The sequence below is a fragment of the Pipra filicauda genome, unplaced genomic scaffold, assembly GCF_003945595.2.
Source record: "Pipra filicauda isolate LSUMZ 115617 unplaced genomic scaffold, ASM394559v2 scaffold36_size6622888_pilon, whole genome shotgun sequence".
Classification (NCBI taxonomy): Eukaryota; Metazoa; Chordata; class Aves; order Passeriformes; family Pipridae; genus Pipra; species Pipra filicauda.
The window spans coordinates 4,469,616-4,495,670 of NW_024104498.1; the positions used below are offsets into that span (position 1 = coordinate 4,469,616).

Here is a 26,055-nt window from a genome sequence, read left to right on the forward strand (position 1 = left end):
CATCTCTCTCCAAGACACCGGTGACATAGAGAGCCTGTTACCTTCCCCAAAACACCTCTCCTCCACCCCATCAGGAGCAAAGCTCTCCCTCAACATCGCAGGACTGCAGACGTGACACAGAATTTGCAGAGCTCCAGGTCCCTGGTGTCTTTCAGGGGTGAGTAATGTCACAGGGGTCCCAAGCAAGCCCAAACCCTTCAGGCCTTTGGACAATAATATATGGAGTAGCATCAACTTCACCCCAAACCCTTGCCATTACTCAGTCATGTAGGACTTCACCCAAACAGTGTCGCAGCTCTTTCCCATACCTCAATTTCTCTACCCAAAGCAAAATGCCAAGCCAGGCCTTCAGGGCTGGAAATTTGCCTGCTGGGAGGTAACCAAATGGTAGCAGTTGCACTGGACTACACACCCAGCACCAGATGGGATCCCTCAGCAAGGGAATGCAAATCCTTGTATGCCCCACTCATCACCCTTCACCTCTTTGCCAGGGACACCTTTAGGAGCCAAGCAAGAAAAGGATGGGGAATTTAACACAGGTGAAGTGCTGATGAAACATCAGAAGGCAAAAGAAAGAGATACAGCCATCAGCATTCTGCCAGTCTGCGCCTCTTCCCTCTGACTGGCTCCTCTGGCATCTCCTGCTGGTGGCCAGCACCCAGGTGAGGCAAGGCAAGGACCAGAGGCTGGATGGAGCAGCACCCAGCAGCACACCACAGGGACACAGACTGCTCCTACCAGCCTTGGTGAGGAGAGGGCTCTGCCTGGATCTGGTGGAAAAGAGGCCAACCACGCATTGATAAGATGAATTAGTTGTCTCAGCAGCACCGGCAAAATGAGCGAGAGGAGCGGAGCCCGTGAGGCCCGGCCTGCTTTGTTTCAATTACAGCAGCTGCCAGAAGAAAAAGATAACCTCAATATTGATGGCAGGAGCAGCAGACAGAGGTGCCCTTGCAGGCTACTGGAAGCAGGTAGAGGAGGAAGGGGGAGGAGAGATGGAGGAGGGAGAGCAGAGTCTCAGTCAGTAGTCCATGGGAGAGCTTGGCTGGCTCCCCCAGGCTGATGAGAAAGACCCTTCTGTTCTCACTGGCCTCATCCCCATGAAGAACAGCTTCTCTTCACCCTGGTTCTTGTCCCAGTCGCTGGGCAGAGCATTCTCCAGCAGAGGCAGGCTGGAGGGGGGCAGAAATCCAGCTCAGAGCATCAGCAGTAGGACACACCCCACACATGGCACCTCATAACGCTGAGCAGAAAAACGTCTCTTTGCTCCCCACTCAGGCTGTGGGGCCTGGAAAGGAGGTGGGCAGCTCAGGGAAGGTGTTGAGTAGGGCTGTGTGGGATGATGGATGGAGCTGGAGTAAAGGGCAGATCCAGGCCTGGGGGTGGCCCACAGTGCAGGCAGGTGTGACTGCCTGCCAAGGACACAGCACCCGACTTCCTGAGGGCTGGGGAGCCCGAGGGTGTGCTCACAGCGGGGACCAGTCTGGGCACTGGGGACAAGATGCCCACCATGACTTTGGACTGCATGTGGGAACAAACAGCAGCCTGGGGCAGGCACCTCAACACCACACCTACAAGGCAGAGATGGAGGTGCCAAGCCAAACGTCCTCCTGGCAGCACAGCACTGATGCCCTGCGCTCCCATCCTGGCAGGAGGAAACCAGAAGGTTTGAAGAGGTGGAGTCTCTTCGGTCTTCAACCCCTTTACCTCCAACCAACTCCTGCCCAGGGGATGTAAATCACCACCAGCTGCTGCATCACAGGATCTCCATTCAGCCCTGTGTCCCTCCCTGTGCCCAGAGCACAGACCAGCACTGAGCAAGACCCCCACCCTCCCTGGGCCCACCAGCGGTCAGACTGAGCAGTGGTCACTTCACAGAGGTTTTATTTGTACTCTGGATATCCGCATCACCCTCCCACCTCGCTTCCCCCAGGAGAGACCCCAGGATCCTCACCCCGTCCTCCCAGGGCTGTGGGCCCTTCCATACAATCCCTGGGTCTCCAAGAGGGGACAAGGCCACCATCTTGCGGCCACCCACCACCACTGCACATACCCGTGTGCACGGTCTGAGGGGTCCCCAGGATGTGACAGCTATGGGGGTACGGGGTTTGGACCATGGGGAGCTGCGACATCCCACCACTTCTCGTACACCCCCGGGACCATGTCCTGCAGGGCACATACTGTCCCTCCCCTCGCTCCCTGGCCAGGACACCCAGGGGTGCCCCAGAAGTGTTGGGATGGGCAGAGGGTGCTGGCAGTGCTGCTTCCATCCCAGCTCTGGTCCCTCCATCCCTGCCCTGCTGCTCCATGCAGTGTCAGCCAGCAGTGACCAGGGACCTCCTGGTTTGCACAGCGGGCTTCATTGAGCATGGAAAGGCAGACAGCAGCAGAGGAAGGCTCAGAACTAAGCCCCGGGGTGGAAAATGCAGCACTGAGCAGGATCTGAGGGAGATTTCCATCCCTACCACAGTGTGGGAGTGTGACCCACATGGGGGATGCTGGAGGGAGTTGTTGTACCAGTGCTGCTGGTGATCAGCAGCCCAAAGCAAGTCCTTCCTCGCCTCTGTGAAGTGAGTTGGGGTGTTCTGCACACTACCGGGTTCTGCAAGGCTGCCCAGCCTGGCTTAGTGCTCATTCCCCTCCTTCTGCTTCTTCCCCTCGTGATGGAGATGATCATGGTCCCCATGGTGGTGGTGAGGATGGGCGGCAGGTTCGTGGTCCCCACTTGGGTTTGTGGCTCTCTCGTTGCTGACCTCATGGTGGCGATGAGGATGGAGGGGCTTGTGCTGGTGGATGGGGGTCCCTGACTCCTTCCCTTCATGTTCAGGAAGCGGGCTCGGGGTTACAGGGACCTCCATGGTACTGTTAGCCTGAGGAAAGTAACACAAGGACTGGTGTGGAATGTGAATGCCCACAGAGCCCTGCAGAAAGCCTGGGAGCACGGCTGTGAGCCGGGATGAAGGCAGAGCAGCATGTGTCATACAGAAAGCTGTGGGTCAGAGCAAAGGCTCTCCAGCCCTGGCCCAGGACACAGAGAGGACAGGAGAGGCTGGACAGGAGAGGCTGGACACAGGACACAAGCCTCTGTATCCGAATCCCTCGGCTCAAGCTGTCAGTGGTCCAGAGAAAAGGGACTTTGCATTTAATATTTCTGGATGGATTTTTCTCCTAGGAAGTGACTAATCGCCTGCTGAGCTCAGAGCTGTGTCCTTTTCTTTGCTCTGAGCTTGCCACTTCTGCATGCACTGCCTGCCCCTTTCTTACATGAGAAGAGTTCTAGTTAGCTTTCCCAGACCTGGGCTATGACCCCTTTAGTCCATTCTTTCTCAGTCTGAAAGCTCTGACCTATTTAAGTGCCCTTATTCCAGACCTTTCATCACCTTCCCTCTAAACCACTGCCAAGGGCAGCTGCCAACCCCGGAGCCTGTCCCCAGCATGGAGATAACATTGTTTCTCATGGTGTGCAGTGCCAGAGGAGAGAAGGAATCCCAGCTCCAGTGAGCATCCCTGTTCTTACCTCCTGTGTAGTGTTGGGGTAGAGGGAGCAGTTGCCGCAGAAGTCCTTGCTGTGGGTGAAGCGGATGGCCGACTCCACGTAGGGGAAGTAGAGGAAGCTGAAGGGCAGCTGGATGTGGAAAGCCAGGCGGCCGCACCTGAGAAGAGAAGCCATGGCCTGGCTCGAGATGGGGTTTTGGGTTCCCCCCAGCCCAGCCATGGAGGTAGATTTTGGAAGCCCACCAAGAGCTCTGTAACCCCCAGGAAAGCCTCAGGCGAGTCGGGGGCCACTCACCGGTCATAGACAAGGAAGTCGTCCTTGTCACCCCCCAGGACCTGCCAGACGTCGGGGTCCTCCGGCTCCGGCTGGAGGACGGGGACTCCCGGCGGGGCGTGGCGCTGCAGCTCCCCGAACATGGCGCGGGACAGCGGCGCCTTCTCGTTGACGATCATGTAGCGGATGCCGCCCATGCCCTGCCGGGCCAGCCGCTCCCGCAGGCCCCCGAGGCTGTGGGAAGGAGGCGCTGGGAAAGGGTGCCGGGGCAGGGGGCTGCTGAGACCCCCCCGAGATGGTGGAGCTGGTTTGGGGCAGGGGAGCAGGGCTCACCTCTGGGCCTGCGTCAGGCAGAAGTGTCAGCTGGCCTTCAGCAGAGCCACCACGGTCACCTGCCCTGCTGCCCCCTCCATGGGGCTCGAGCCGTTGATGCTCCATGCTGGTGCCTCCTGGCAGATCCGGCTGCTGTTGACCACCTCCTCAGAGGCCGAGGCCAGCCCCAGCCAGGTGGCCAGGGCCAGCACCAGCAGCCTCATCCCGGACTCTGGGCCCTGGCAGGGGGACACGGGGTGTTATTCTCCTCCCAGATCCACTGCAACCCCAAACTACCTCCCTGCACCCCCCACCCAGGGCAGACAAGGACTGGTGGGCAGTGTTGGACTGCTCCCAGCACAGCACTGGGAGCCAGGAAACCCTACTCTGGGCGGGGCAAGGAGAGGGAGATGAAATGGGGGATTGGGGTGACCAGCTCCCAACCAGCACAGCAGCTTTGCTGCATCTTTTGTGGGCACCCACTGCCACAGCACCCTGTTCTCCCCAGCAATGAGATACCCCCTCCACACAACAGAAGATGAAGGTGCTGCTCCTCCCATGGGCCTTGTCCACCTCCCTAATGCCACAAAACAAACCCAGCCCCAGACAGAGGTCTGTCTTTGTCCCAGAGGGGAGCAGGGATGCAGCCCCCATCATCTCGGCTACCAGTGAGGAGTCACTGGGACAGGAATGGTTTCACCTTCAGGTCACCTTGAGAATCCTTTATGCCCCATGAAGCATTTTGGGGGTACAGAGAGCCTTTAAAGCCCTTGCCTCTGAATATCTGCCTGAATTCCCTTCCTCTCACAGCCCCCTAACCATTCCCACCCCAAGATATGCCCCGTCCCTCTAGCATCCAGCAGGTTTAATGGGCAGGGGAAGGATATAGGACTGGGGGGGATGATCTGGGGAAGGAGCAGGGGGCTTCAGGGTCTGGTCAGGATGGATGTGCTCCCAATCCCCAGCCCTCTCTCCCGCGAGAACGAGTCCTCAATACCGCACTTCTCCTCGCTGCCGTCCTCCCTTGCTCCCAGTCCCAGCAGCTTTCAGCAACTTCCAGCTGGCCCTGATCTCCCTTTTATCTCCTGTCCACTCTCCCCGCCCAGGAGGGAGGAGAAGAGCCTGGCTGGAACAGGGACTGCTCCCTGGCCACCACCGCCTGCCTCGGGGGGATGGCAACAAGGAAGGCACTGTCCCCCTCCGTGCCATGTGGCTTCAGGGTCCTGCTGCCACAGCCCAGCTCGTGCCACGCTGGGGCAAAGCGGTGCCTGGTGCCGGGCTGGCACAGAGGGTGACAGGCAGTGCTGAAGGGAAAACACAGGCACAGCCACTCGAAATCACCCCATAGGCACAGGAGGGCTGGGGGCACTGCCAAGGGCACTGCTTGCACCAAAGGGCTGCAGGACTGTGGGGTAACATTGAACAGTATCATCCATGCACAAGGTCCCAGGGGAGCCACCCTGCCACCCTGCCTCTGCCACCCTGCAGCCAAAGAGATGGGCCTCACACCCCGGGGTGCTGCAGCTCCCTGCTCTGCATGGTGTCACTCTGAAGGCCGTGCTGTTCTGCTGTGTGGCCCCACAGCCATCCCCCAGGATCCGATCCCATGCCTTCTGTCTGGCCCCACACCAGTGAGGAGCCGGTGCTCCCTTGGGAAATCACAGCAACACTGGATTCCACCCCCCAACCAAACAAGAGGAGCTCACCACTCTGGCAGCACACGGACATCTCTGCAAATATTTGAGCAGTTTATTGTACCTGGGCTCTGTACAAAAACATGATAAGGCAGGGAAGGGCAGCAGCCAGAGTCAGAGAGGGGGCAGAACATGATCCCAGACACATGAAGAGAGGAGATTCGTCGGAAAACAGCCACGAGTAGCAGGGAGAGAGAGGATCGCTGCAGAGGATCGCTGCTAGGGGGACGCAGGGGCTCAGGGGTGTCTGCAAGGGCGTGGAGCTATGGGTTGGGATCGGGGAGCAGGCGGAGCTGCACAGGGTCAGCCTGGAGCAGCCCCATCTCATGCCTGACACCGGGCCTTCTGCAGAGCTCCCACCCCCACCCACCTACCTGCTGCTTCCCTAAGCCCCACTGGGCATCCCTGGCCCGTGAAGCGCCCAGCACTGAGCGCGGGCACTACGTATTCGGGTTGGATTCGGGCTGGCAGGGAATGACCCAGCACAGACACGAGCTGCATCCCAGGGACCCCCCTAGCACCACCTGGCTCCCTCCTCCCTTGGCTCACCCCGAGCCGCGGTGCCCGCGCTCGTAAACCTGGGCATCTTTTCGCCCTACAAGCACCGCCCGCCCCGCACGGGTCGATAGGAACTGCGGCACCCGCAGCGTGCGGCGTTCACCGTGGCCAGGGGTTCCCTGCCTAGGACGGGAGCCGCCGATTCCCCCCGCCGGGACAACTCCCCAGAGCTCCCACAGGCTCCCACAGGCTCCCCGGCACCGCCACCCCCGCGGCCGTGCCCGCCCCGTCGTGCCCGGGGCGTGCCGGGGAGGAGCGAACGAACCGCCCCCGGGGCCGGCCCTGCCCGGCATCCCCTTCGCCCGCAGCCTTGACCCGGGTGAGCCGCGGCCCGGGGGCGAGCGGGGCTCCCGCGGGCACGGGGGAGGGACGGGGCGGGCGGCCGGGAGCGGGGGCGGCGGGAGCGGAGCGGGAATCGTGCTGATCCCGCAGGGCGCAGCGGGAAGGAGGGCTGGAGGGAAGGAGCGCCGTCCCCTGCCCATGTGCTCGGCGGGGCCCCGGCACGGTCCCGCCTCCCTGCGCGGGCGGGGAGCCCGGCGGGTCTCAGGGGCACTGCGGGGCCCCTGCTCAGCCCTGTGCCCTGGGAGCAGGGAGGGCTCGGTGTGCACAGCCCCTTCCAGAGGCGGGTGAGAGGGGATGTTTCAGCAGGTGTGTGTGTGGCCCCCCAGCCCCCTGCACTCCTGTGCGCTCTGGCCGGGGTGGCTGGTGCATGCCAAGGGGTCAGGAAGCCTCAGTGGGATGCTCTGGAGAGGGTATGCCGATTGATTTTTTGGACAGATCTTTTTGCCTCCTTCGGTGTCGCAGGCATGTGGCGGGGTGGGGAGGGAGATCACTTTTCCTGAAGTGTCCCTCCTCTGCCCCAATAGGGCAAGGTCATTGTCCCCAGCCTGCTGCAGGAAGCGTGGTAGCTCCACGCTGTCCTTGTTGGGGAGAGAAAGGGCACATCAGCCTGTAACCCCCACATTCGTGGGACAACCTTGACAAGCACTGGGACAGCACAGAAGCCTTTTAGCTGTAACTAGTGTGTTGCTCCATGTTTACCAGTCCAACCTCCATGTTCCTGGTACAGGACATTCTCCCCCACAACCCTTGTCCCCATAATCTTGCTTACACACACAGCACACAGCACACCTCCCACACTGGGATTCCCTGCTGACCTCCCTGTGGCACTCCCAAGGGACACATGGCTCCAGAGGAGACCCACTGGGCTGCAGCCAGGGCTCAGGGGTTTTCTCCTCAGGCACCCCAGGCACAGGGCAGGGCAGCAGAGTGAAGGGGTGGGATGTCTCAGCATCCTTGGGCAGATCTTTGCAGCTGCTGCGGAAGGTGGGTGCCCTTGCACAGTGCAAATTGGCTTGTGAAACCACTTATTTAAATACACACATTTAAGGGGTGCAAGTTTACACACGTGGGCTCTGTGTAAGGTGGGGGAACAGCTTCTTCCCATGGCCAGTAAGCTCCCCCTGACCCCCTGCATCCTCCCTGCAGCCTGCCCAGCCATGGCAGCCTCGCTGAGCCGCCCCTGCTTCATCTCCCTCCACCTGCCCTACAGGCAGGGCTGGGCCCAGCACCTGGCCAATGCCTTTCGCTTCCAGCCCGTGGCCGTGCGGGAGACGCCGCGGGTCCGGCAGCTGGCCTTGCGACGGGGATCCGCCGTCTTCCTCGTCAACGAGCGCCTGGCACCAGGGTCTGCCAGCACCTCCTCCCAGGAATTCCTCTACGACGTGGACCCCCAGCCTGCCTTGGGCACAGCCTCCAACGTCTGCTTTGAGGTGGACGACGTGCTGGGGCTCTGCAAGCGGCTGCAGAGCCAGGGATGCTCCTTGCTGGTGCCCCCCACTGAGCTGAGGGATGACGGCGGTTCTGTCACCTACGGGGTGGTGAGCTCCGTCGTGGGCAACATCAGCCATACCCTTTTAGACCGATCTTGCTACCAGGGACCCTTCTTGCCTGGCTTCCAGCTCATCCAAGGAGCCCTCTCAGCCACAGGGGACGGGATTGAGATCACCCACTTTGACCACATCACATATGTCTGCCCCCGGGGCGGCGCCCGGGCAGCTCTGGACTGGTACCAGCGCTGCTTCGGCTTCCACCGCTTCCTGCTGAACCCGCAGGAGAGCCCGGCCGAGGGATACGTGCTGGGGGGGCAGGGGGTGGGCATGCTGCTCCTCGCGCTGCAGAGTGCCCAGGGCACCCCAGCACACGGCTGCAAGCTGGTCTTTGCCGAGTCCCTCTCGCGGAACGGCACCAACCAAGTCGACACGTTCCTGGAGCAGCACGGCGGGGCCGGGATCCAGCACGTCGGCCTCTGCACCACCGACATCGTCACCACGACCAGGGCTTTGCAGCAGCAGGGTGTGCGGTTCTTCACACCCCCCGCCACATATTACAGCCAAGGGGGCAAAGCAGAGGAGATCCGGGGGGCCGGGCAGGACCCCCACATGCTGGCAGAGCTTGGCATCCTTCTGGACACCACAGTGCCTGGGGACAAGGGCCGGCCGGGCACTGATGCCACAGAGAGCCCTTCTCAGGAGTATTTGATGCAGATCTTCACCCACCCCATCTTCTCTGAGGAGACCTTCTTCCTGGAGCTCATTGACCGTCGGGGAGCACCGGGCTTTGGGGAAGGCAATATACGGGCACTGTGGAAAGCTGTGCAGGTCTATATGGACCAGCAGCAGTAGTGGCAGCACTGCAATCCTCCACCCTCAGCTCCCCATCTTCTCCACTCCAACCCTGGGGGCACTGCACCACTGTAGAGATCGCAGTGGGTGCTGGTGGCATGGCCCAGGTGGGCAGGGACCAAGGGAGCACTCCAGGTCAACCCAGAGCCAACTCAGCGTGGGAGAAAGACCCTCAGGGCCAAATCCAGCAGGGGTCTGAGCATCCCCCAGGATGGAGGGTGATTTTTCTCCCTCCCTGAGTTCCCAGTGATTTATCAACCTCACACGAAGAACTTTCTGCCTCAGTTCATCTTAATTTATTGAGACTTGAGCCTGCAGCAGGGCCAAGAGCAGTGCTGGCACAGCAACCACCCCCAGCTGTAGAGGAATGAAGGGCTGCCAGAGGGGAGTGGATAAGCCTGGGGCCTTGGGCAGACTGCTCACCAATGGTTACCACCCAGAGCACGGCCAGCCCCTGTGTGGGGCGAGTGGTGGCCTCTTGCTCCTCTCAATTAAAGAATTAACTTGCAAGTACTGCTTTGAGTTCTTAATCCTCCCATTTACAATGTGCCGAGTGCCAGGCGAGGATGAGAGGGCCATTTCTGTCCCTCAAGGCAGGCTGTCCCCACCCCTGCAGTCCCTAAATTGAGGTCATTGCCCCTTGCACCCCACCAGGACTGTCCCCAGTCCCTGCCAGCCCCCAGGCTTGTGCCTTTGCAAGGGTGCATCACAGTCAGGGAAAACCTCAGCAGGACAGTGAGGAACAGCCAGAAAAAAAAAGGATAAAACCCTACAAAAAGCCCTGGGGACAGCTGTTTGGCCTATGTAGGAGCAGCCTATGGGTAGGAGCAGCACAGCCCTCAGAGACTGATGCCTGCCCTCACAAGAGGAATGCTCTAGGTGCCCTATTTGAGTCACCAGCAGTTAATGCTCAGCCAAGGGGTTCTTCAACAAAGAAATCCCTGCTGTCTCCAACCCAAATGTAGGGATCCTGCTGGCTGTCTTCACATTCCACCACAGGCTGCCCGACACCCCCAGCTTAGCACAGTGCAACAGAAACAGAAAGTCACGTAGAAAACCCCACACACTTAGGATTTATTATTAGAAAGCCTGTGGTTCAGGTTCGGTAAAAACAAGTGTATAAAAAGGACTGTTGGAGGCGGGGAAGGGTATGGCAGCAACCCCAGTCACTGGCTGGTGGATGAGGTGCAGGCAGGGGACAGGGCTGTGGGAGCAGTGTGGCCACAGCCTTCCCGCTGCCAGAGAGGAACCCCTGCTGCCGTGAGTCCATGGTGCCAGGGGCTGAATAACCCCAGGAGGGCAGGCCTGGCCCCAGCATACGTTCAGTACTGCAGTGGCCACATCCAGGCACAATTCCCACAGGGGAGCCAGTGGAAAGGACGAGTGGGAGACCGGTACAGTGCCATGTCCTGGGCTTGCAGCAGCACAGGGACACACCATCCCCTGCCATGGGCAGGACTCCCCACAGGGTGGGTCTCTGGGGGTCTCACACATGGCAGGTGCTGTCACGGGGCAGTCGGTGCCCGGAGGAAGGCGTGGAGGGAGAGCTGTGTTCCAGGGCAGGTGCTGCCTGCTCCCTGTGGTTTTGCCCCCCTCTTCCGCTTGGAGCCCTACAGGAGACAAGCAGTAGAACTAAACCAAACCCCAAGGGCCCCCACGGTCTCCAGGGATCCCCTCTGGAGAAAGGGGCCCCTGGTACTGGGGACATCCTGGGGCAGTGCCAGCCAGGCAAGTCCCCCTGCCACAGGATGCTCCTTGGCCTGATCCCAAACCCCATGGGGGCTTCAGCATGGCACACCAGAGGCTGTCCCACAGCAACAGGGAGCAGCTCCTGGGGCTTCAGGCACCCTGGAGCACTGCTCACCTTGCCAGGGCTGGTCTCCTTCCTGTGCTGCTTCTCGTGCGCTTTCAGCACCTGAAGGGAGCACAAGAGAGCCCAGAGCTGAACAGCAGCTGGGTCTTGGAGCTGAGACAGCCTGCAGAGGCTGAGGGGATGGCAGAGGCTCTCCCAGAAAGACTGACGGAAGGGAGGAGAGGCCCAGGTGCCCCCCAGTACCTTCTTCATGGCTGTGGACACAGCTGAGGCATGGAACTCCTCCTCTGTCACCCAGCGGGATGGGGAGGCAGGGTCCAGGGTCACATCCCCATCCAGGGGCAGGGAATAGACCACATACGTCTGGTGGATGTGGGAGAAGATGTGGATGACCTGTGAGGGGATGGGAAGACACATGAAACAGGCAGCTGGCCTGCAGTGAGGGGTGCACAGCTCAGCTGCCCCACAAGTGCATCGAGTCTGCCAGGGCTCTGAGGAGTGGGGCAGAGCTTGGGAGGGGTGACAGTGGGGAAGGGGGACCCTCTTCCCCTGTGCTGCATCCCTGTGGCTGAGCACAGGGGGCTTACACTGTATCCCTCTGTCTCCGGGCTCACCTCTCCAATGAACCGCAGGCCTTTGGCTGCCACGGGCTGCCCCATCCAGGCCTGGAGGTGATCAGCCAGCACCTCCCTCTCCTTCTTCTCCTGCAGATCTTGAGCCAGCTGGAGACTTGGGAACTCCCAGAGTCCAGCCAGGAGACCTGGGGAGGAGGCACGACAGAAATGTGAGACAGCAAGGGGTACATCTGGAGACACTGAGCCTCCTCATAGCCCCAAGGGCCTCCTTTCCCCACCCCAGCAGGAAGTGCATCCCCAGTGCCTCTCCCAGGCTGCTCTGTCCCTCACACAGGTGGGAAGGGGCTGCGTGGTGCCTCCATCCCCCTCCTGTCCAGCCCCATCACCTGAGCTGGGTCTCTGCACGATGAGGTACTCGGGGCCCCCACGGCAGCCCCTCCGCTCCAGCACACACGTGGCCGTTCGCATCGCCCGCGGCTGCTTCTTTGCTGCTTTCCGAGGAAAGTTGGTCACCCCCAGGCTGCTGTCCCACGGCTCCGTGGCTGGGGGGCACAGGGGACAGTCCCCAACACCTGCAAACACCAACATAATAGTTGCTGCAGGGCCCAGACCTGGAGCTACAACAGGTAGCTCCCCCCACACTCACCACAGTTCTCAACATCGGGCACTGGCGCGGGTTTTCCAAACAGCTTCTGCGAGGCAAAGGCCAGCTCCTTCTCCACCTGCAAGGAGGGACAGGAGCAGGGACAGGTTCATCCACCAGCCCACCCTGTCCCCACACATGGCAACCCCTGAGGGCCACATTTTGGGGGCATACTTACCCTGCACCGTGCTCGGCAGTGCTGCTTCACGGGGCACTCCCCACACAGCGGGGCCTTGGGCACACACACGGTCGCCCCCAGCTCCATCAGGGCTTGGTTAAAATCCCCAGGGCGGCTCCTGTCCACCAGGGCATTGGCCATGTCCCTGGACAAATGGTAGTGAGAGGCACAGGGCTCTGCAAGGAGAGCATCCCAGGACCTTTGCCTGCCCCCTGCCTGCCAGGGACGATGCTCCTATGTAGGCACAGGTAACACAGCTCCTTTCTCCACTACTCCCAGCAGCACCACCTTCCCAACAGCTCCTGTACCCCATGCCTCTCTCCCTACACAGGCTCAGCTCCCCATGGCTCCTGAGTAATCCTGTGCTTGGCCATGATCACCACAGCTCCAAACAGAGACAGAGCATTCCCCTTACCAGAGCCGGTCAATGACGGCCGGGCTGCTGGAGTCGGCACCGATGCATCGCAGGCGGCACAGCACACGGATCACATTCCCATCCACAACGCCAGTAGCCTGGGACCAAGAACTGGGGTTACCATGCTGGGATGCGCTCCAAGTAAGGCAGGGAGCTGGGGTGCTCCCAGGATGGAGAGGGACACACAAGAGGCCAACCCACAGGCCAAGCTGGGCAGTGGGTGAGATGCACCCCAAAGTGAGGGGAGAGCAAGAGCCAAGCACAGCCCTGAGGAGGAGCCCCTGGTTAGTGAGACCCAGCAGCAGGACCCTGCCACCAGTGGGGCTGGGTGGCAAAGACGGGAGACGTCCAGTGATGCCCAGCTCTCACCTGGCCATACGAGATGGATGCGATGGCTCCCGCCGTGTATCGGCCCACTCCCGGCAGCAGCTTCTGCAGGGCCTCGGCCGTCCTGGGCATGTGGCCGCCCAGCTCGGACACCACCTGGCAGAGAGGGAGCTGAGGTCCGGGAAGCAGCTGGGGTGGGTGCATGCAGGCAACTCCTTTTGCCCACAGGAAGATGGGATGCCACCCTCTGCAGCCTCGTGCCAGCAGCTCGCAGCCCCAGCAAGGCAGGGCAGGCGTGAGCCAGCACCAACCCACCACCCACAGAGGGGTTTGGAAATGCTCTCCCACCCCAGCTCCAGAGCACCTTCCTTGCTGCCTCCTGCAGACGCTTCCCTCTCGAGTAGTAGCCAAGCCCAGCCCACAGCTCATTCACCTCCTGCTCCAAGAGACACAGCACAGTGTTAATGGAGAGCTACAAGGCAGGGAGAGCACCCGGTCCCAGTGGCACTCACCTCCAGGGATGCCTGTGCCAGAGCCTGCAGTGTTGGCCATTTCTGTGGTACAGAGGGAAGGGGACAAGTCAGGGACAAGCAGAGCTGTGCTCTGCAGCTGGGGATCTGCCACAGGCAGTGGACATGTTCTCCAAAAGGGGCAGCCTGTGGGCACAGGACTCCGTGAGGAACAGTCACCTGCATCCAGCGGTTGTAGTAGTCGATCACTGTAGCCACCTGTGTCTGCTGGAGCATGATCTCGGACACCCACACTGCAGGGAGCAGGGCAGGCATCAGAGCAGAGGCCCCAGCACCACCCACACCTCGTGCCGTGGCCACGTGAGCAATGGCTACAAGCACTGCAGAGCATCCAGCTCAAGGGATCCCTTCCCACCCCTCACCTTCCCCTCACGCTGCCCCACAGGAGCTCCCCCAGGCCCAAAGTGGGCTCTCCAACCCTGCAGTGCCTTGCAGGGTGAATCAGTGGCTCTCACGGCCACTCCAGGCAGCTTGTTCCAAAGATGGCAACTGAAGCCACCCCTCACAATGCCACACACAGAGGGGCACCCCACACATGCTGGGGCACAGTCCCCGCTCCTCACCTGCGTACCCCCGTCTGTCGGCATCCGGCTCCGTCGCTGCCTGAAAGGGGAGGATCATGGTGTGAAAAACAAGGTGACACAGGACCCCACCACAAAGGGAACCTGCATGTAAAATAAAACTACTCGTGGTGTGTTTCGAATGCCACAGTGGGATTTGCAAACAAACAAAAAAAAAAATAAACTTCCCCCAAGCGCTCAGAAGTTCTGAGTTCAAGTTAATCAAGGGACATCCAAAGCAGTTTCTTCCTGGTGAATATCCCACAGCGAGAGTCACCTTCGGTGTGCAAAATCCCACGAGAGGAGCTGTCCCAGACCTGAGCCCCTCCACACAGGAAGTGATTGCAGGCAGATGTAAATCCCACAGAGGGGCCAAGCAGTTCCCAGCACCATTCAGGCAGATGCTGCTGTAAAGGAGGCTGCATCCTCAGCACCTCATCACCCCTGAGCCACTGGCTGCCAGGCTGAGCACAGAGCAGGCAGGAGCTCTAATAAAAACACCCAGCAGGCTTAAAGCAAATACAAAGCAAATGCATGGAAAACCTTTTCCATGCAGCGCTCACTGCTGCAGGGTATCACAGAGGCAGGAACAAAACAGGATTAAAAAACTAATCATGCCAGAGAAAAGAACTCCTGGTTGGAGGCTGTATTCGAGAAGTGTACCCTGCTTTAGTCTTCATACCTAGGGACTGGCTACAGACAACCCCCCAAGGAACTGCCACGACTAGCTGGGAGTGCTTCCACGAAGGTAGGGATGCACCACAAAGGGAAAGACACCACGGTCACTTCACCAAAGCTCCCTTAAGGCAGAGTGCTTCCCGATGTCCCCCCTTACCAGCGCCCTCCAAGGAAGGTCCCGCTTGCATCTGTCGTACCAGGCGAGCAGGTTCTTGCGCAGGGCCTCGACCTCCGCCAGGTCGCTGAAGTGATGCCGGGCGAGTGGTGGGGCGGGCGTTGGAGCCGGGGCCCCTGCCGGGAGAGTGGGGTCAGGGCACGAAGGGCTACGGGGCTCGACCGTAGCACAGGCGGGAGCTCGGCAGGGCCGCTGCCGGGTGGACGCGCATCGAGTGCGGGGCCTTACGAGGACCCAGGAGGCACGGGTGGCTGCCCGGGTGGCAGCAGAGAACACCCCACGCTCCCCCCAACCCTCCCGCTGCCGGGCACCTCCGCGGGGTGACGTGCGCTTCCTGCCCCGGCCCGCGCTGCTGCCGCTCCGTCGGAGCGCCCCGGCCGCTGCCGCCGCCGCCGTCCCCGCCCGGGCCCGGGTCATGGCGGGGCCGCTCCTGCCGGGGCCGCCACGTGACACCTTCCCGGGAAAACATTTCCCGCCCCCGCGCGGCCCCGCCCCCTGACCGCTCCAGCCAATCGGAGGGAGGCGCAGGGAGAGGCTCGCGCTCTCCCGCCCTCAGCGCGCGCGATCGGGGCGGGGCCTCCCGGCGCGCGGCAGCCAATCAAGGAGCCGGGGGCAAAACGGGGCGGGGCCTACCCCTGCTTCCGCCGGCCTGAGCCCCTCAATGGAGAAGGACCCCGGGGAGGTGTCCTTGCTAAACGCCCGTTTACTTAACCCCGAATTTCGGTTGAAAACGGATTTTGGGAACGGTAAAAAAGCCCCACCGGGGCCGGTAGGGGTCGCGCCGGCCGCGCGGGAGGGCGGCGCGGGGCGGGCGGGGCCCGCGGCGGACGGGCGGCGGGGCAGGCGCGGCGGCAGAGGCCCGGGCCCCGCGCGGGCGCGACCATGGCGGGCGCCGCGCGGGTGCCGGTGGTGGACGTGCAGAGCGACAACCTGGGCGAGCTGTGGCCGTCCCTGCTGCTGGCGCTGCGCTCCGCCACCTTCGTGGCCGTGGACACGGTGAGCCGGGGCGGGGGCGCCCCTGGGGTGCGGCCAGGGCCGCGGGGCCGCTGACGGGTGTCTGTGTGTGTCTCCCCGCAGGAGCTGAGCGGCCTCGGCGCCAGGAAGTCGCTGCTGAGCCCGTGAGTGCCCAGTGGGGCCGGGGTGGGGGGTAAGGGGGGGCGCGTCCCTCGGTGCCGGGGGTTCACGCTCCGCTGTCCCGCCGCAGGTGCATCGAGGAGCGGTACAAGGCCGTCTGCAGCGCCGCCAGAACGCGCTCCGTGCTGTCCCTCGGCCTCGCCTGCTTCAAGCAGCTCCCGGAGAAGGTGCGTGCGCGGGCCGTTTGCTGCTGCTCCCGCCTTCCCGGGAAGCAGCGGGGACGCGCCGGGAGTTGGGGCCCAACCCCCGCCCCGCTGAGCTGTCCCCGGACTGTTCCGGCACCCCTGTGACCTGTCCGTTCTTTGTCCGCTCTCCCGGCGCAGTCCGAGAACACGTACCTGTGCCAGATCTACAACCTGACTCTGCTCTGCATGGAGGATTACGTGGTGGAGCCCCAGTCGGTGCAGTTCCTGGTGCAGCACGGCTTCGACTTCAACAAGCAGTACTCCCAGGGGATCCCATACCACAAGGGCAACGACAAGGTACAAACCCAGCTCAGGCTGCTGGGAGGGCACTGGCTGCTCTTGCTCCTGAGTGAGGATGGGCTCACACTGCGGGCCTGAATGCAGCATTGTCCTTCTCATCTCCCTGCTGCTTCACACCCAGGCTGTCACTTGGTGCAGTTGCTTTTCCAAGTATTTGTGTCTGTGTTCAGAGCAGGCACAGGCTCTGAGGGCTCCCCAGGGTGGTGGCAGGTTGGGGTGCTGAGGCTCCCTGACTGATCCTTCCTCTTGCAGGGCAACGAGAGCCAGAGCCAGGGCGTCCGGACGCTTTTCCTGGAGCTCATCCGGGCGAGGAAGCCACTCATTCTCCATAATGGCCTGATTGACCTGGTGTTCCTGTACCAGTGCTTCTACGCCCACCTCCCCGAGAGCCTGGGCACCTTCACTGCCGACCTCTCCGAGATGTTCCCAGCAGGAATATACGACACCAAGTACGCTTCGGAGTTTGAGATGCGCTTTGTGGCGTCCTACCTGGAGTACGCCTACAAGAAGTGGTGAGCATCACTCTGGTACTTAGAGATCACAGGGGGAAGTCACTGTGTATTTGTTTTTCCAGGCAAGGGGGGCTGTGTCCTTTCATTGTCCCACTGCCTGTAGAAAGGTGCTTTTCAGGTGACCCATGCTCTGTTTCTGGTATGGGTGCTGAGTGCACAGGAGTGCATTTTTTAATACACCTTACCTCTCTGTTGGGTAGCTGCTGAAAGAGGATTTCAAACCTAGTGCCAGCAGAAGACTGACCACAGTGACCTGATCTAACTGAGAACTAATTGAGTCACTCCCTGGTTCTGGTCCAGCAGTGCCACAGGGTCACAGCAGAAACACACATCCCCTAAGAGCTCAGAGAGCAAATCAAAACAGGGCTGCCCTGCAGGGTCTGCTGGTTGTAACTCTGTTTTGTGAGGGATGCTGCAGTTAAAGAGGGGGTGCTCCCTGCACCTCCTGATGCTGACCAGCTCTGTCACACACACCTGCAGCCTGCTCTGAATCCCATCACTGCCTTCCAAGCAAGGGCTGTGCTCTTGTTCAGGACACCTGTCTGTGCTTTGCAGTCTGGCCTCACATTCTGCAGTCTCCACACAATCTAAACAAGCCCTTGGCAGTGATATACAGCTCCTGGAATCTCCAAAAAGCTCAAGTCACGCTCTGCATAGAGGAGAAACAGTATTTTTAGTGACTGTTTTATCTCAGGAAATGCCACTTTGACAGGTCTGAAAACATTCGAGATGGCTGTTCGCAAAACATGGTAGTGCTTTGTTTTGACAAGATAAAAATACTTTTTAAACTGACCTCTTAAATGTTTTAACCCACAATTCTAGTTTCATGGAGCCTTCCAGAGGTTTTGGGCCTTTAAACCACCTCCTGGGACAAAACAGAGGTCAGATTCTTTTCTCATATGATGGAAACCCTTTCCTTTTCTGCATTGCCCAGGTTCAACCTGCCTGGGTGGTGATGCCTCGTTTTGGGGTGTTTTTTCTTTGTCCATTAACAGTATGAAGAGTAACAGATATGTTGGTTCCCTTAGTACTCAAAATCAAACTACGTGGCACCTTCTCCCATAGTTTTACTAGAACCAGTTTTCCCTGTCTGTATACTGGCATAAGAAAAAACAACCTTTAAATCAGCACAGAAGCAACTACTTACTCAAGCTGCTCTCCCAGGACTGAATTTTTTTCCAGCAAGCTGTGGAGCTCAGGGGCAGGAAACTCGTGGATCTGGGACTCAGTGGAGAGCAGTGAGTTTGTGCCGGTTCCAGGCCATGGGCCCTTTGTGAGTTCTTTGCAGTAACTGTGTGCTCCTGTTTGTTCCAGCAAGAGGGAGAACTCCAAGATGAAGGACTCCAGTGGGCAGCACCTCACCGTGGAGTTCTGCAACTACCCTGCCAACATGTCCCGATACATCGACTATCGCTGCTGCTCCCTGGAAGAGGAAAGCCACAACATGGGAGAGGGAAACAAGGTGCCTGTCTGTGAGAAATTTTCGGTAAGTAACCTGAATCCCAGCTTCCTTCATGGCTCCATGGAAAGAGGCACCCCTGGCCAGAGCAGGAAGTGGTAGGGAAGCACATGGGAACTTCCCCTCGCTTGTTTCACAGCAGAAGGAACATTTTCAAGCTTCAGGTGGCTTCATGACAGACAGGGCAATAGCACACTCTGCTTGGGACGTGGGGAATTCTGCAGGCTATGTTAGATAGAAAGATTCAGAAGGAGATTCTATGGCCCTAAACAGCAGGATGGTGTGAGTTACAGTACCCATTGCTTTTGAGGGAGGGATGCAAGTTCTGTATTAGTTTGGCTTGTCCCTCAAGCAAGAAACGCCACCTCTACCCTCCCCTGTATCTTGATTAGATATTAAAAAAAATGTTACCTGTCTGCAGCTTCTGGCACTGTAGCACAGGGTGACCCACAGCACCTCCTGGTGCTGCTACAGGAGCAAACAAAGAGCCTGTCCCACCAGATTGGAACTGGCTTCAGGTGCCTCATGGAGAAAGGAGCTCTTCCTGATGTTTCGCATTCTGTCACAGAACAACACAGGCTGGGGAAATCTCTGGAATTTTCTCATCCAGCAACCAACTCAGTGTTGCTCAGGGGCTCTAACTGAGCAGTGTTCCTGATCCAGCCTCTCAAGCCCTCGGTGGAGGGGAATAATTAGCTCTGCTCCATGTTATGGTGAGCACTGCTCTTACCAGGAAGAGAGAGGCTACAGACTTCTTTCTCTCTCTCTCTCTCTCTCTCTCCTTAGGCCTATGGCTGGTGTCCAAAAGGGGTGAAGTGTCCACAGTCTCATAACATCGATCTCATCATTGATGAGGACGACAAGCTTTGGGAGAAGCGAAAGAAACGGAAGCACAGATGGAAGCATCGGAAGAACACAAAAGCATCTGCAAAGGCGTTCCTAGAGGAAAGCTCAGGGGAAAAAATAGAGCAAGCTCAGAACGGGGAGGAGGGACCACCACAGAAACAGAGCTGCTTTGAGCCTGCAGCTGCCACAGAGCTGGCAGAAATCACACCCAACGGAGAGGGCAGGCCACTGGAGGAGAACTCCATGGATGTGGAAACAGAGGTCAACTCAGACACCAGCACACAGTGGGAAGAGAATCTGGGTAGCACTAAAGGAACTGCTGCCCAGGTAGCAGTTGCCCTGAGCCATTCTGCCAAGGGCAATGCCTCTGACAGTGACCAAGTGGAGAGGAAGTCAGAGGTTCCTGCTGGGTTGGGCTCAGTCTGTCACCCAGCCATCCCCGAGACTGAAGCAGCAGGTGCTGCAGGAAAGGAAAAGGAAACCCGTGTCCCTCCTTCCCAGGGGGGCACACACCGAGCTGGCTTCGATGCGTTCATGACTGGCTATATCATGGCTTATGTCTGGATGCTCAAGCAAGGGAAAAACACAGACACTGGAGCAGGGCCCTGGTTGCCAGACTGCCATAATAAACTGTACCTCAGCGGGAAATCGGTGCCACTGCAAATTGTGAAGAGCTTGTTTTCTAAATCTTCCAAAGCCCACAGCGAGAAGATAAAGTTGGCCTGGGACAGTGCATAGAACTACAGAGCTCCTCACTAAACTGATTTTTTTTTCCCTTCAAGTTTTGAAGCCCTTTATTCCATCAAGTCCTTTATTTCATCGCCAGAAAGGGAACAAGTTTCTTGTTTCTGTTTTAACATCTGACCAATTAAATTGCTCTCAGTTGGAGTTCCCCCTGTGTTCCTTAGCAGCATGTTGGGATGTGAAGGCAGTGGCGAGGCTGAAGAAGGGGGCGGAGAAGTGCACCTTTGGTTACAGCACATCCAGCTGAGACCTCTTCTCCTACAGGAGAGAGGGGAAGGAGAAAGTTTCTCCCAGATGGACCAGCTGATTCTAGTGCAGGCTAACAGCATGCAGAACCAAGCCATAGCAGCTCATCAGCCTTCTGCCAAGGGGAGATGCAGTGAGGGTGAAAGCCAGATGTGGTCCTGAGAAACTGCACAGCTTCCTGTGCTACTGAAGCTGTTTAGGGCTAGAACAAAGCAGCCACCATGGCAAACTCCCTGCAGGCTGCTATCAAAAGCTATGGCCTCCTCTTCTGGGCACTGTAACCCAGAGCAGTAAAAATAAAATCCTTGATTCTCATTAATTTAATAGTGAAACACTTCAGTAAGATGCAGGAGAGAAATAACACTGACTCAGGATGATTCCTTGTTTATAATTCAGCACTGAGTAATAGCAAGTACAATTTCGAGCCAGGTATTGATGGCATTTGTAGCTTAAGTAAGCATTCGAGCCAGCTTTTTTAACCTAGAATTGTCCTCTTAACGACAAGACTCAGGCCTTGATTTCATTTTTATTTTGAAAGCAAGTTGGGAAAGTTTACAAAACCTGACCAAGAAAAAAATTATGAAAATATTTAACTGGATTCATCTTTGGTTACTTCTTATTGCAGTTCCAATAAAACATACACCATTTCTATAGTTCAAAAAAGTCAGAAGGTCAATCAACATAAAAACAAGACGTGCTTTCTTTACATATTCATAAATATCCGCAATATTAGAAAAGTTGTTTCGCAAAGATTTCTTTTTCTGGCAGTGTTAACTTACTATTATACACAGGCTACAAACCTCTTCCTAAGCCTTTAATTACAAGTTGAGCTATTTACAGTCTGCAAAATATTAAGACGTAAAACTCCTTCATAAATACGAAAATAGATCATCTCGCAAAGGTCTTTATACTTAATCAAATATCTGGCTGCCCCTCCTCCCGAAAAAAAAAAAAAAAAGGTTATTTGTTTTGCATAGAAATGTAGTGACATGCAATATAAACAATAGCATTAAGTGCAAACAGGAATTATTCAAGTGTCTTTAGTTGTACTGGCAAAAAATACCAATGCTCTGTTACGCATAACACATCAATGCCTCTCCAACAAGTACAAGTCTGCTGCAGCCCCTGGGCTGCGCTGCTTTTGAAGGGCAGCAGTTCACATGCCTTCTCTGGGCTGTGTTTCATCAACCTGCAACCACAACGAAAATAGCTTATAACAGACATATTTAAATGAATTCAACACAGAGAGATTTAAAGTGAATTTAAAACATCTTTGATCTCGTCACAGAGATGCGTAGCAAGAACGGCTCCCGTAGAGTCGAAATCGCGGTAAAATCCAATCACGATAAAACTCTGTCGCATCACTGTAAAACAAGGAGTTTGCTAACCACATGTTCAAATTCACGTTCATCAGTAGCTGTCAGAAAATGGCCCCCTGTCAAAAAGTAACCTCAGGTAGGCAGAAAACCTAGGAGTAGTTGCTAGGTGCAACCTAGATTCAGCTTTACGCAACCAAAGGGATGAGATGCAGTGAGTTCCAACTGCATCCAGACCCCTGGAAACACTGGGTTTCAGCAACCACTTAGCTCTTTTTAAAATTACTTCTTACTCCAGTTTCATACACATGCCTCTTCCCGTGCAGACCAAGAATCCAGGAAAGGCCTGAGCTGCTAGTCCTTGGAATTTCTCTTTCTGACTTCTCCACCTCAGTACAAAGAGCCAGAAAAGTCGACGGGCGTGCCCAATGCACGTCAGCTGGTTGTGCTTAGAGCGGACATTTAAGAAAATAAAACTTTTAGCCATGCTGCTTTGTAAGAGCTGTTCAGGGCAGGGAAACATTGTAAGAGTGGTGTAAGAGAACAGATGAGGTCACTGCAATGGGTGCCACAGAGGGCAACAGGCTTCGTGATGAGGTGTCAGCTGACAGCCAGGGCTCCACAGGGCAGCCAGAGGTGTGCGTGTGCTCTCTGATGAGGCTGCAGGCTGCTCCAGGATGCTGGGCAGCTTCCCTCAGCCTGGTGATCCAAAAGTAAACTACTCATTATTGCTTTTTTTTTTTTGTCTGAAGTCACGCACCTAAATGCACCTTGTGACAACAGAAGCTGGTGCTGATGGTTTCCCTCCCGGAAGATTACAATTGTATCAAAGATAAAAGTATTAAAAAAAAAAAAAAAAGAAAAAGCAAGCAGGCATAAGGCAGGCAACTCTGGCAATTGAGTTCTGCTGTTTCTCTGTCCTCAAAGGAAGTTACACAAAACACAGTGCCAGCTGTACAAGCTGCTCTGCACTCTGCAGACACGATACAGAATCCAGACTATTCTACAGATCAGCACCTTCAAGAGGCAGAGGGTGTGGGCCAAAAGGGGTGATCTTAGTGAGCACAGGCATTTTCTCTTTCAAACTGCCAACAGCTGCCTAATCTGAATGGACTGTGCTACATAACTCAGCAACACTGGGTTTCTCATTAAATTCATTGCAGCCACTGCAAAGGGAGAACCGCTGCTCAGGTTAACACACACTCACAAGACGGAGTCATAATTGTAACTCATGGAATAATTACCTACACCTCTGGAAGGATAAAGAACTAAGGCTTTCTCCAACCTTCCTTTGAGATGGGAGAAGAGTAGAAATAGTCTGGCTTCCATTATCCATCCTTACAAGAGAGCAGGAAGAGAGTGTAACAGGCTACCTAGATGAAATTTTGGACTCTCTGCTGCATCACCATCTGCTCAGCAGGCATGCAATGCATACCTCACTTAGGAATGATAATATAGGTTAAAAAAAAACCCCTTAAAATAAAATCCCATATTGTTGGGATGATGATAATGGAAAAGGATGTTGGACAAACCTCATCACAGAACAAGCTTTCCTCACGCATCGTGTCCCAGAGCAGGGGTCACTGATGCTGGTTCCAGCAAGCAGCATTAAAGCTCATGTTGCTGCTTCTTTCACATGTACCTGCTGGTGAAGGGAAGTAAAAAAAATAATATCAAAAAATAAAAAGATCATCCTATTTAGTGACAGGAGAAGCCAAAAAAGACAGCAGCTTCTTTCTGTAGAGGGGAAAAAAAAGTTAATTTGGGACAAGCTGATTTTCTTTAGTTTGACAATTCAAAGCCTTCCTGTGAGTCATCCTCTCTAAGAGCACTTGTGTGGCCACAACACTGCTGGCAACTTCCCCTGAGCAGGGGATCACTGTCTTCTGTCAAGCAGCTGGTTTTAAGTGAGGAGCCATCATTACTGCAGTGGAATCAGTGAGATGGGATGTTGTACCAGAGAGGGACGTGAATGTGACCCTTCTAGCTTAGTCAACTGTGATGTAGCTACTGTATTTAAAGATTCTGCAGAAACAGATCATGATGTTCATTCAGTTCTTCAGAGATAAGAGCACATCCACCCCCCCCACCAAAAGCTCAGTACAGCTGTTACTCTTAGGGGCAGCTTCTTCAGAAGCCCAGAAATCACAATGCCTGGAATATGGCTCTCTGTGCCCTGGGCAAATCTTCTCCACATTTGGGCTGAGGTACATGAAGAGCTGTATAAGGAAGAGAGCTTCCCTGCACTAATGCATTAAACATCATTACCAAATCCCAAGGGAAAATGAAACACCAGGGAACAGATTTTTCTTGTTAATTGCAAAGTATTTGTCATGTGACTCAGCCTGCAGATTGTGACCAGCATGAGGGGTTTTGTTTTTGCTGCTTTTGAATGAAGAGCTTGTTTAATGCTGCAACAGCATTCACAGCAGCTCTGGAACCAGAGAGCATTCCTATCTGCTCAACATAGCTCTGTGCCTGTTTCTAAAACAGAGGCTCCAACTCACGTGCACTGCTGCAGAATTAATGAAAAATCTGCAGTGGCTTAGAGCAGCTGGTCAGTCAGAGAAAGAGGGAAAACCTAAGGGTCATTCTTTCTACTCTACATGGAGCTTAAGGCCTTGAAATACTCCATGCTGAAAATCCAGGTCAAACTGTTTACACGGTGCCTGCTCTGGCTGCTGCCTCTTGGAAAGGCTGTGGGGCTCACATGGCCATTCTGGCTGGAGTAGTTCCCCCTCCTAAAGTAAATCAGGAACGGGAATAAGCACAGTTTGAAATAAAGTTTTATAAAATAATCAGTCTCTCCAGACACTGTCTGCAGCAATCTGTTTGACAGGCAGCTCCCATCATCTGCTGAGTCTTTTTCAAACCTGAAGCCCAGCACTTGAGAAAAACAGAGTTTAAGCAACTGGGAACAACTGTTCCCTCAAGGACATGTTCAGTTTGAGCCCTCTCTTCATATGTCACAAGGTGACTCTGTGCTGCCACTTGCTGAGATGTTGGAGGAAGTCTGAGGCAACAGGGCAGGACTGTCCCCATCCTGTTCCCTGAAGGGCCATGCCTCTCTTTTCAGCTCGTTGGAAGGACTAACACTGAACAGAGGCTTTGTGGACTCTAATAGAGTACTTTTCAGTAGATCATCTTCCACCTCCATCTCTTCAGATGGGAGACAGCCTGCAAACACTTGTGAGGAGCCACGTCCCTCAGAGTTCACTGAATTCTCAACTGGGAGCTTTTTGTAAGACAGAGGCTCAGGCTGGGCCAGCACTAATGGTTGGTTACATGCTGGAGCTCCACACGTGTTCTCAACAAGGCAAAACCCATTTTCCTCCTGGGCCACTGGCCCATCTGAACAGTCCATATCCTCTTCTTGTCCTGGTGCAAGAAGAAATTCTGGTCTGTGATGCTTGGCGTGAAAGGGGGGAATCTCTGACACGCCATATTTGCTGCTACTCAGGAGTTTTTGCCGAACCTCTGCACCAAGCTGGGCTGGGTCACACCTGCCAACGGTTGAAGACAGCCCTCCAAACAGGCCATATTCCTTGTGTGGTAATTCAGGAGAGAGTGGAAGCGATCTGCATCTCCTCCCAGGAAGCAGGGAAAATTCCTGCCAGTCTGTGCTGTATGCCTGCCGGAAGTGGGACTGGCTGGCTTTCAGGCCCCCGCCTGCCTCCGGAGAGTACAAGTCAAACACGAGGGAAATCACAGACTTGCTTGGCATGTCAAAGAATTTGATCTTCCCTCCCTTGAGGTCCTCCCGGGCACTGAAGGGATTCACTTTCCGGCCTAACCCTTTGTTTGGTGTATAGTAGGGGTCCTGCACGTTTATCTTCCTGGAAGGCTTGCGGGAGAAGATATCTGACTGGCTGCGTGACAGCCAGATATTCCGACGGGGACGGGGCGACTTGGGTGGGATCTTATCATCCAAGGAACTCAAACGTTTTACTCCTGGTCCTTTTTCAATTGATCCTGAGTAGAAAAAGAGAAACACTCTTAGCTTAGAGAAGCTCTATATAGCTGTATGTCTGCTTGCTCACAGAGCCTTCATGACAACTGTAAAGAAAAAAGCTGCATTTCTGATGTTCCAAACTATCTTCCATAAGCACGTGTCTGCTCCTTCCTTATGAGTTCCTGCAGAGACCCAAGTACACCATTCTCTTCTCCTCAGTGTATTTTAGAGCCCCTTCAAACCTCCTTGCTGCCAGTACACTGCCACAGCAGAGACGGCACAGGGTGTTAGAGAAGAACAATTTGCATGTTTCTAGATTTATTGTCCTGGCTTCCAGCAGAGGTTGCCCAAGATCTGTTGGTGATACTGGCCATAAGAGAACAAGTACAAAACTTAGTTGCCAAAGGAACTGGGACTTTTTAACCCTGACAGAAAAAGTCTGAGACCAAA

At 56.3% G+C, this 26,055-nt stretch overlaps 5 protein-coding genes across 9 annotated transcripts in view; 2 read left to right on the forward strand and 3 right to left on the reverse strand.

Annotated features, from left to right (window-relative positions):
• Positions 1–1,867: 1,867 nt before the first annotated feature.
• LOC114001803 (selenoprotein Pb-like) lies at positions 1,868–5,097 on the reverse strand. Its single transcript, XM_027747277.2, has 5 exons — positions 5,079–5,097; positions 4,103–4,320; positions 3,791–4,003; positions 3,518–3,653; positions 1,868–2,870 (listed from the first exon to the last, which is right to left on the reverse strand). Exons 2-5 carry the CDS (start codon positions 4,303–4,305, stop codon positions 2,625–2,627), a joined length of 798 nt encoding a protein of 265 aa, XP_027603078.1. The 5' UTR covers positions 4,306–4,320; positions 5,079–5,097; the 3' UTR covers positions 1,868–2,624.
• A 1,520-nt stretch (positions 5,098–6,617) lies between these two features.
• Positions 6,618–9,527, forward strand: HPDL (4-hydroxyphenylpyruvate dioxygenase like). The gene is made up of 2 exons (XM_027747258.2): positions 6,618–6,652; positions 7,822–9,527. Exon 2 carries the CDS (start codon positions 7,833–7,835, stop codon positions 9,015–9,017), a length of 1,185 nt encoding a protein of 394 aa, XP_027603059.1. The 5' UTR covers positions 6,618–6,652; positions 7,822–7,832; the 3' UTR covers positions 9,018–9,527.
• A 535-nt stretch (positions 9,528–10,062) lies between these two features.
• Positions 10,063–15,343, reverse strand: MUTYH (mutY DNA glycosylase). Of its 2 annotated transcripts, none has more exons than XM_027747256.2 (15): positions 15,223–15,343; positions 14,894–15,027; positions 14,062–14,101; positions 13,658–13,731; positions 13,481–13,522; positions 13,333–13,404; positions 13,011–13,124; positions 12,642–12,739; positions 12,227–12,371; positions 12,055–12,127; positions 11,792–11,977; positions 11,445–11,590; positions 11,074–11,223; positions 10,882–10,932; positions 10,063–10,627 (listed from the first exon to the last, which is right to left on the reverse strand). In XM_027747256.2, exons 1-15 carry the CDS (start codon positions 15,326–15,328, stop codon positions 10,523–10,525), a joined length of 1,536 nt encoding a protein of 511 aa, XP_027603057.2. In that variant the 5' UTR covers positions 15,329–15,343; the 3' UTR covers positions 10,063–10,522. The 2 variants fall into 2 exon arrangements, with proteins under 2 accessions (XP_027603057.2, XP_039240641.1); XM_039384707.1 differs by having other exon boundaries at positions 12,052–12,127.
• A 409-nt stretch (positions 15,344–15,752) lies between these two features.
• TOE1 (target of EGR1, exonuclease) lies at positions 15,753–20,239 on the forward strand. The gene is made up of 7 exons (XM_027747100.2): positions 15,753–15,907; positions 15,989–16,029; positions 16,116–16,212; positions 16,369–16,527; positions 16,783–17,042; positions 18,357–18,528; positions 19,288–20,239. The coding sequence occupies exons 1-7, from the start codon at positions 15,794–15,796 to the stop codon at positions 20,083–20,085; spliced, it is 1,641 nt and encodes a 546-aa protein (XP_027602901.1). The 5' UTR covers positions 15,753–15,793; the 3' UTR covers positions 20,086–20,239.
• A 4,182-nt stretch (positions 20,240–24,421) lies between these two features.
• Positions 24,422–26,055, reverse strand: part of TESK2 (testis associated actin remodelling kinase 2) — a 106,544-nt gene continuing 104,910 nt past the window's right edge. For all 4 annotated transcript variants that reach the window (XM_039384705.1, XM_027747097.2, XM_027747094.2 and 1 more), the window contains one exon: positions 24,422–25,625. In XM_039384705.1, coding sequence (XP_039240639.1) covers positions 24,613–25,625 — 1,013 coding nt within the window. In that variant the 3' untranslated portion in view covers positions 24,422–24,612. The remainder of the gene's footprint in view (positions 25,626–26,055) is intronic.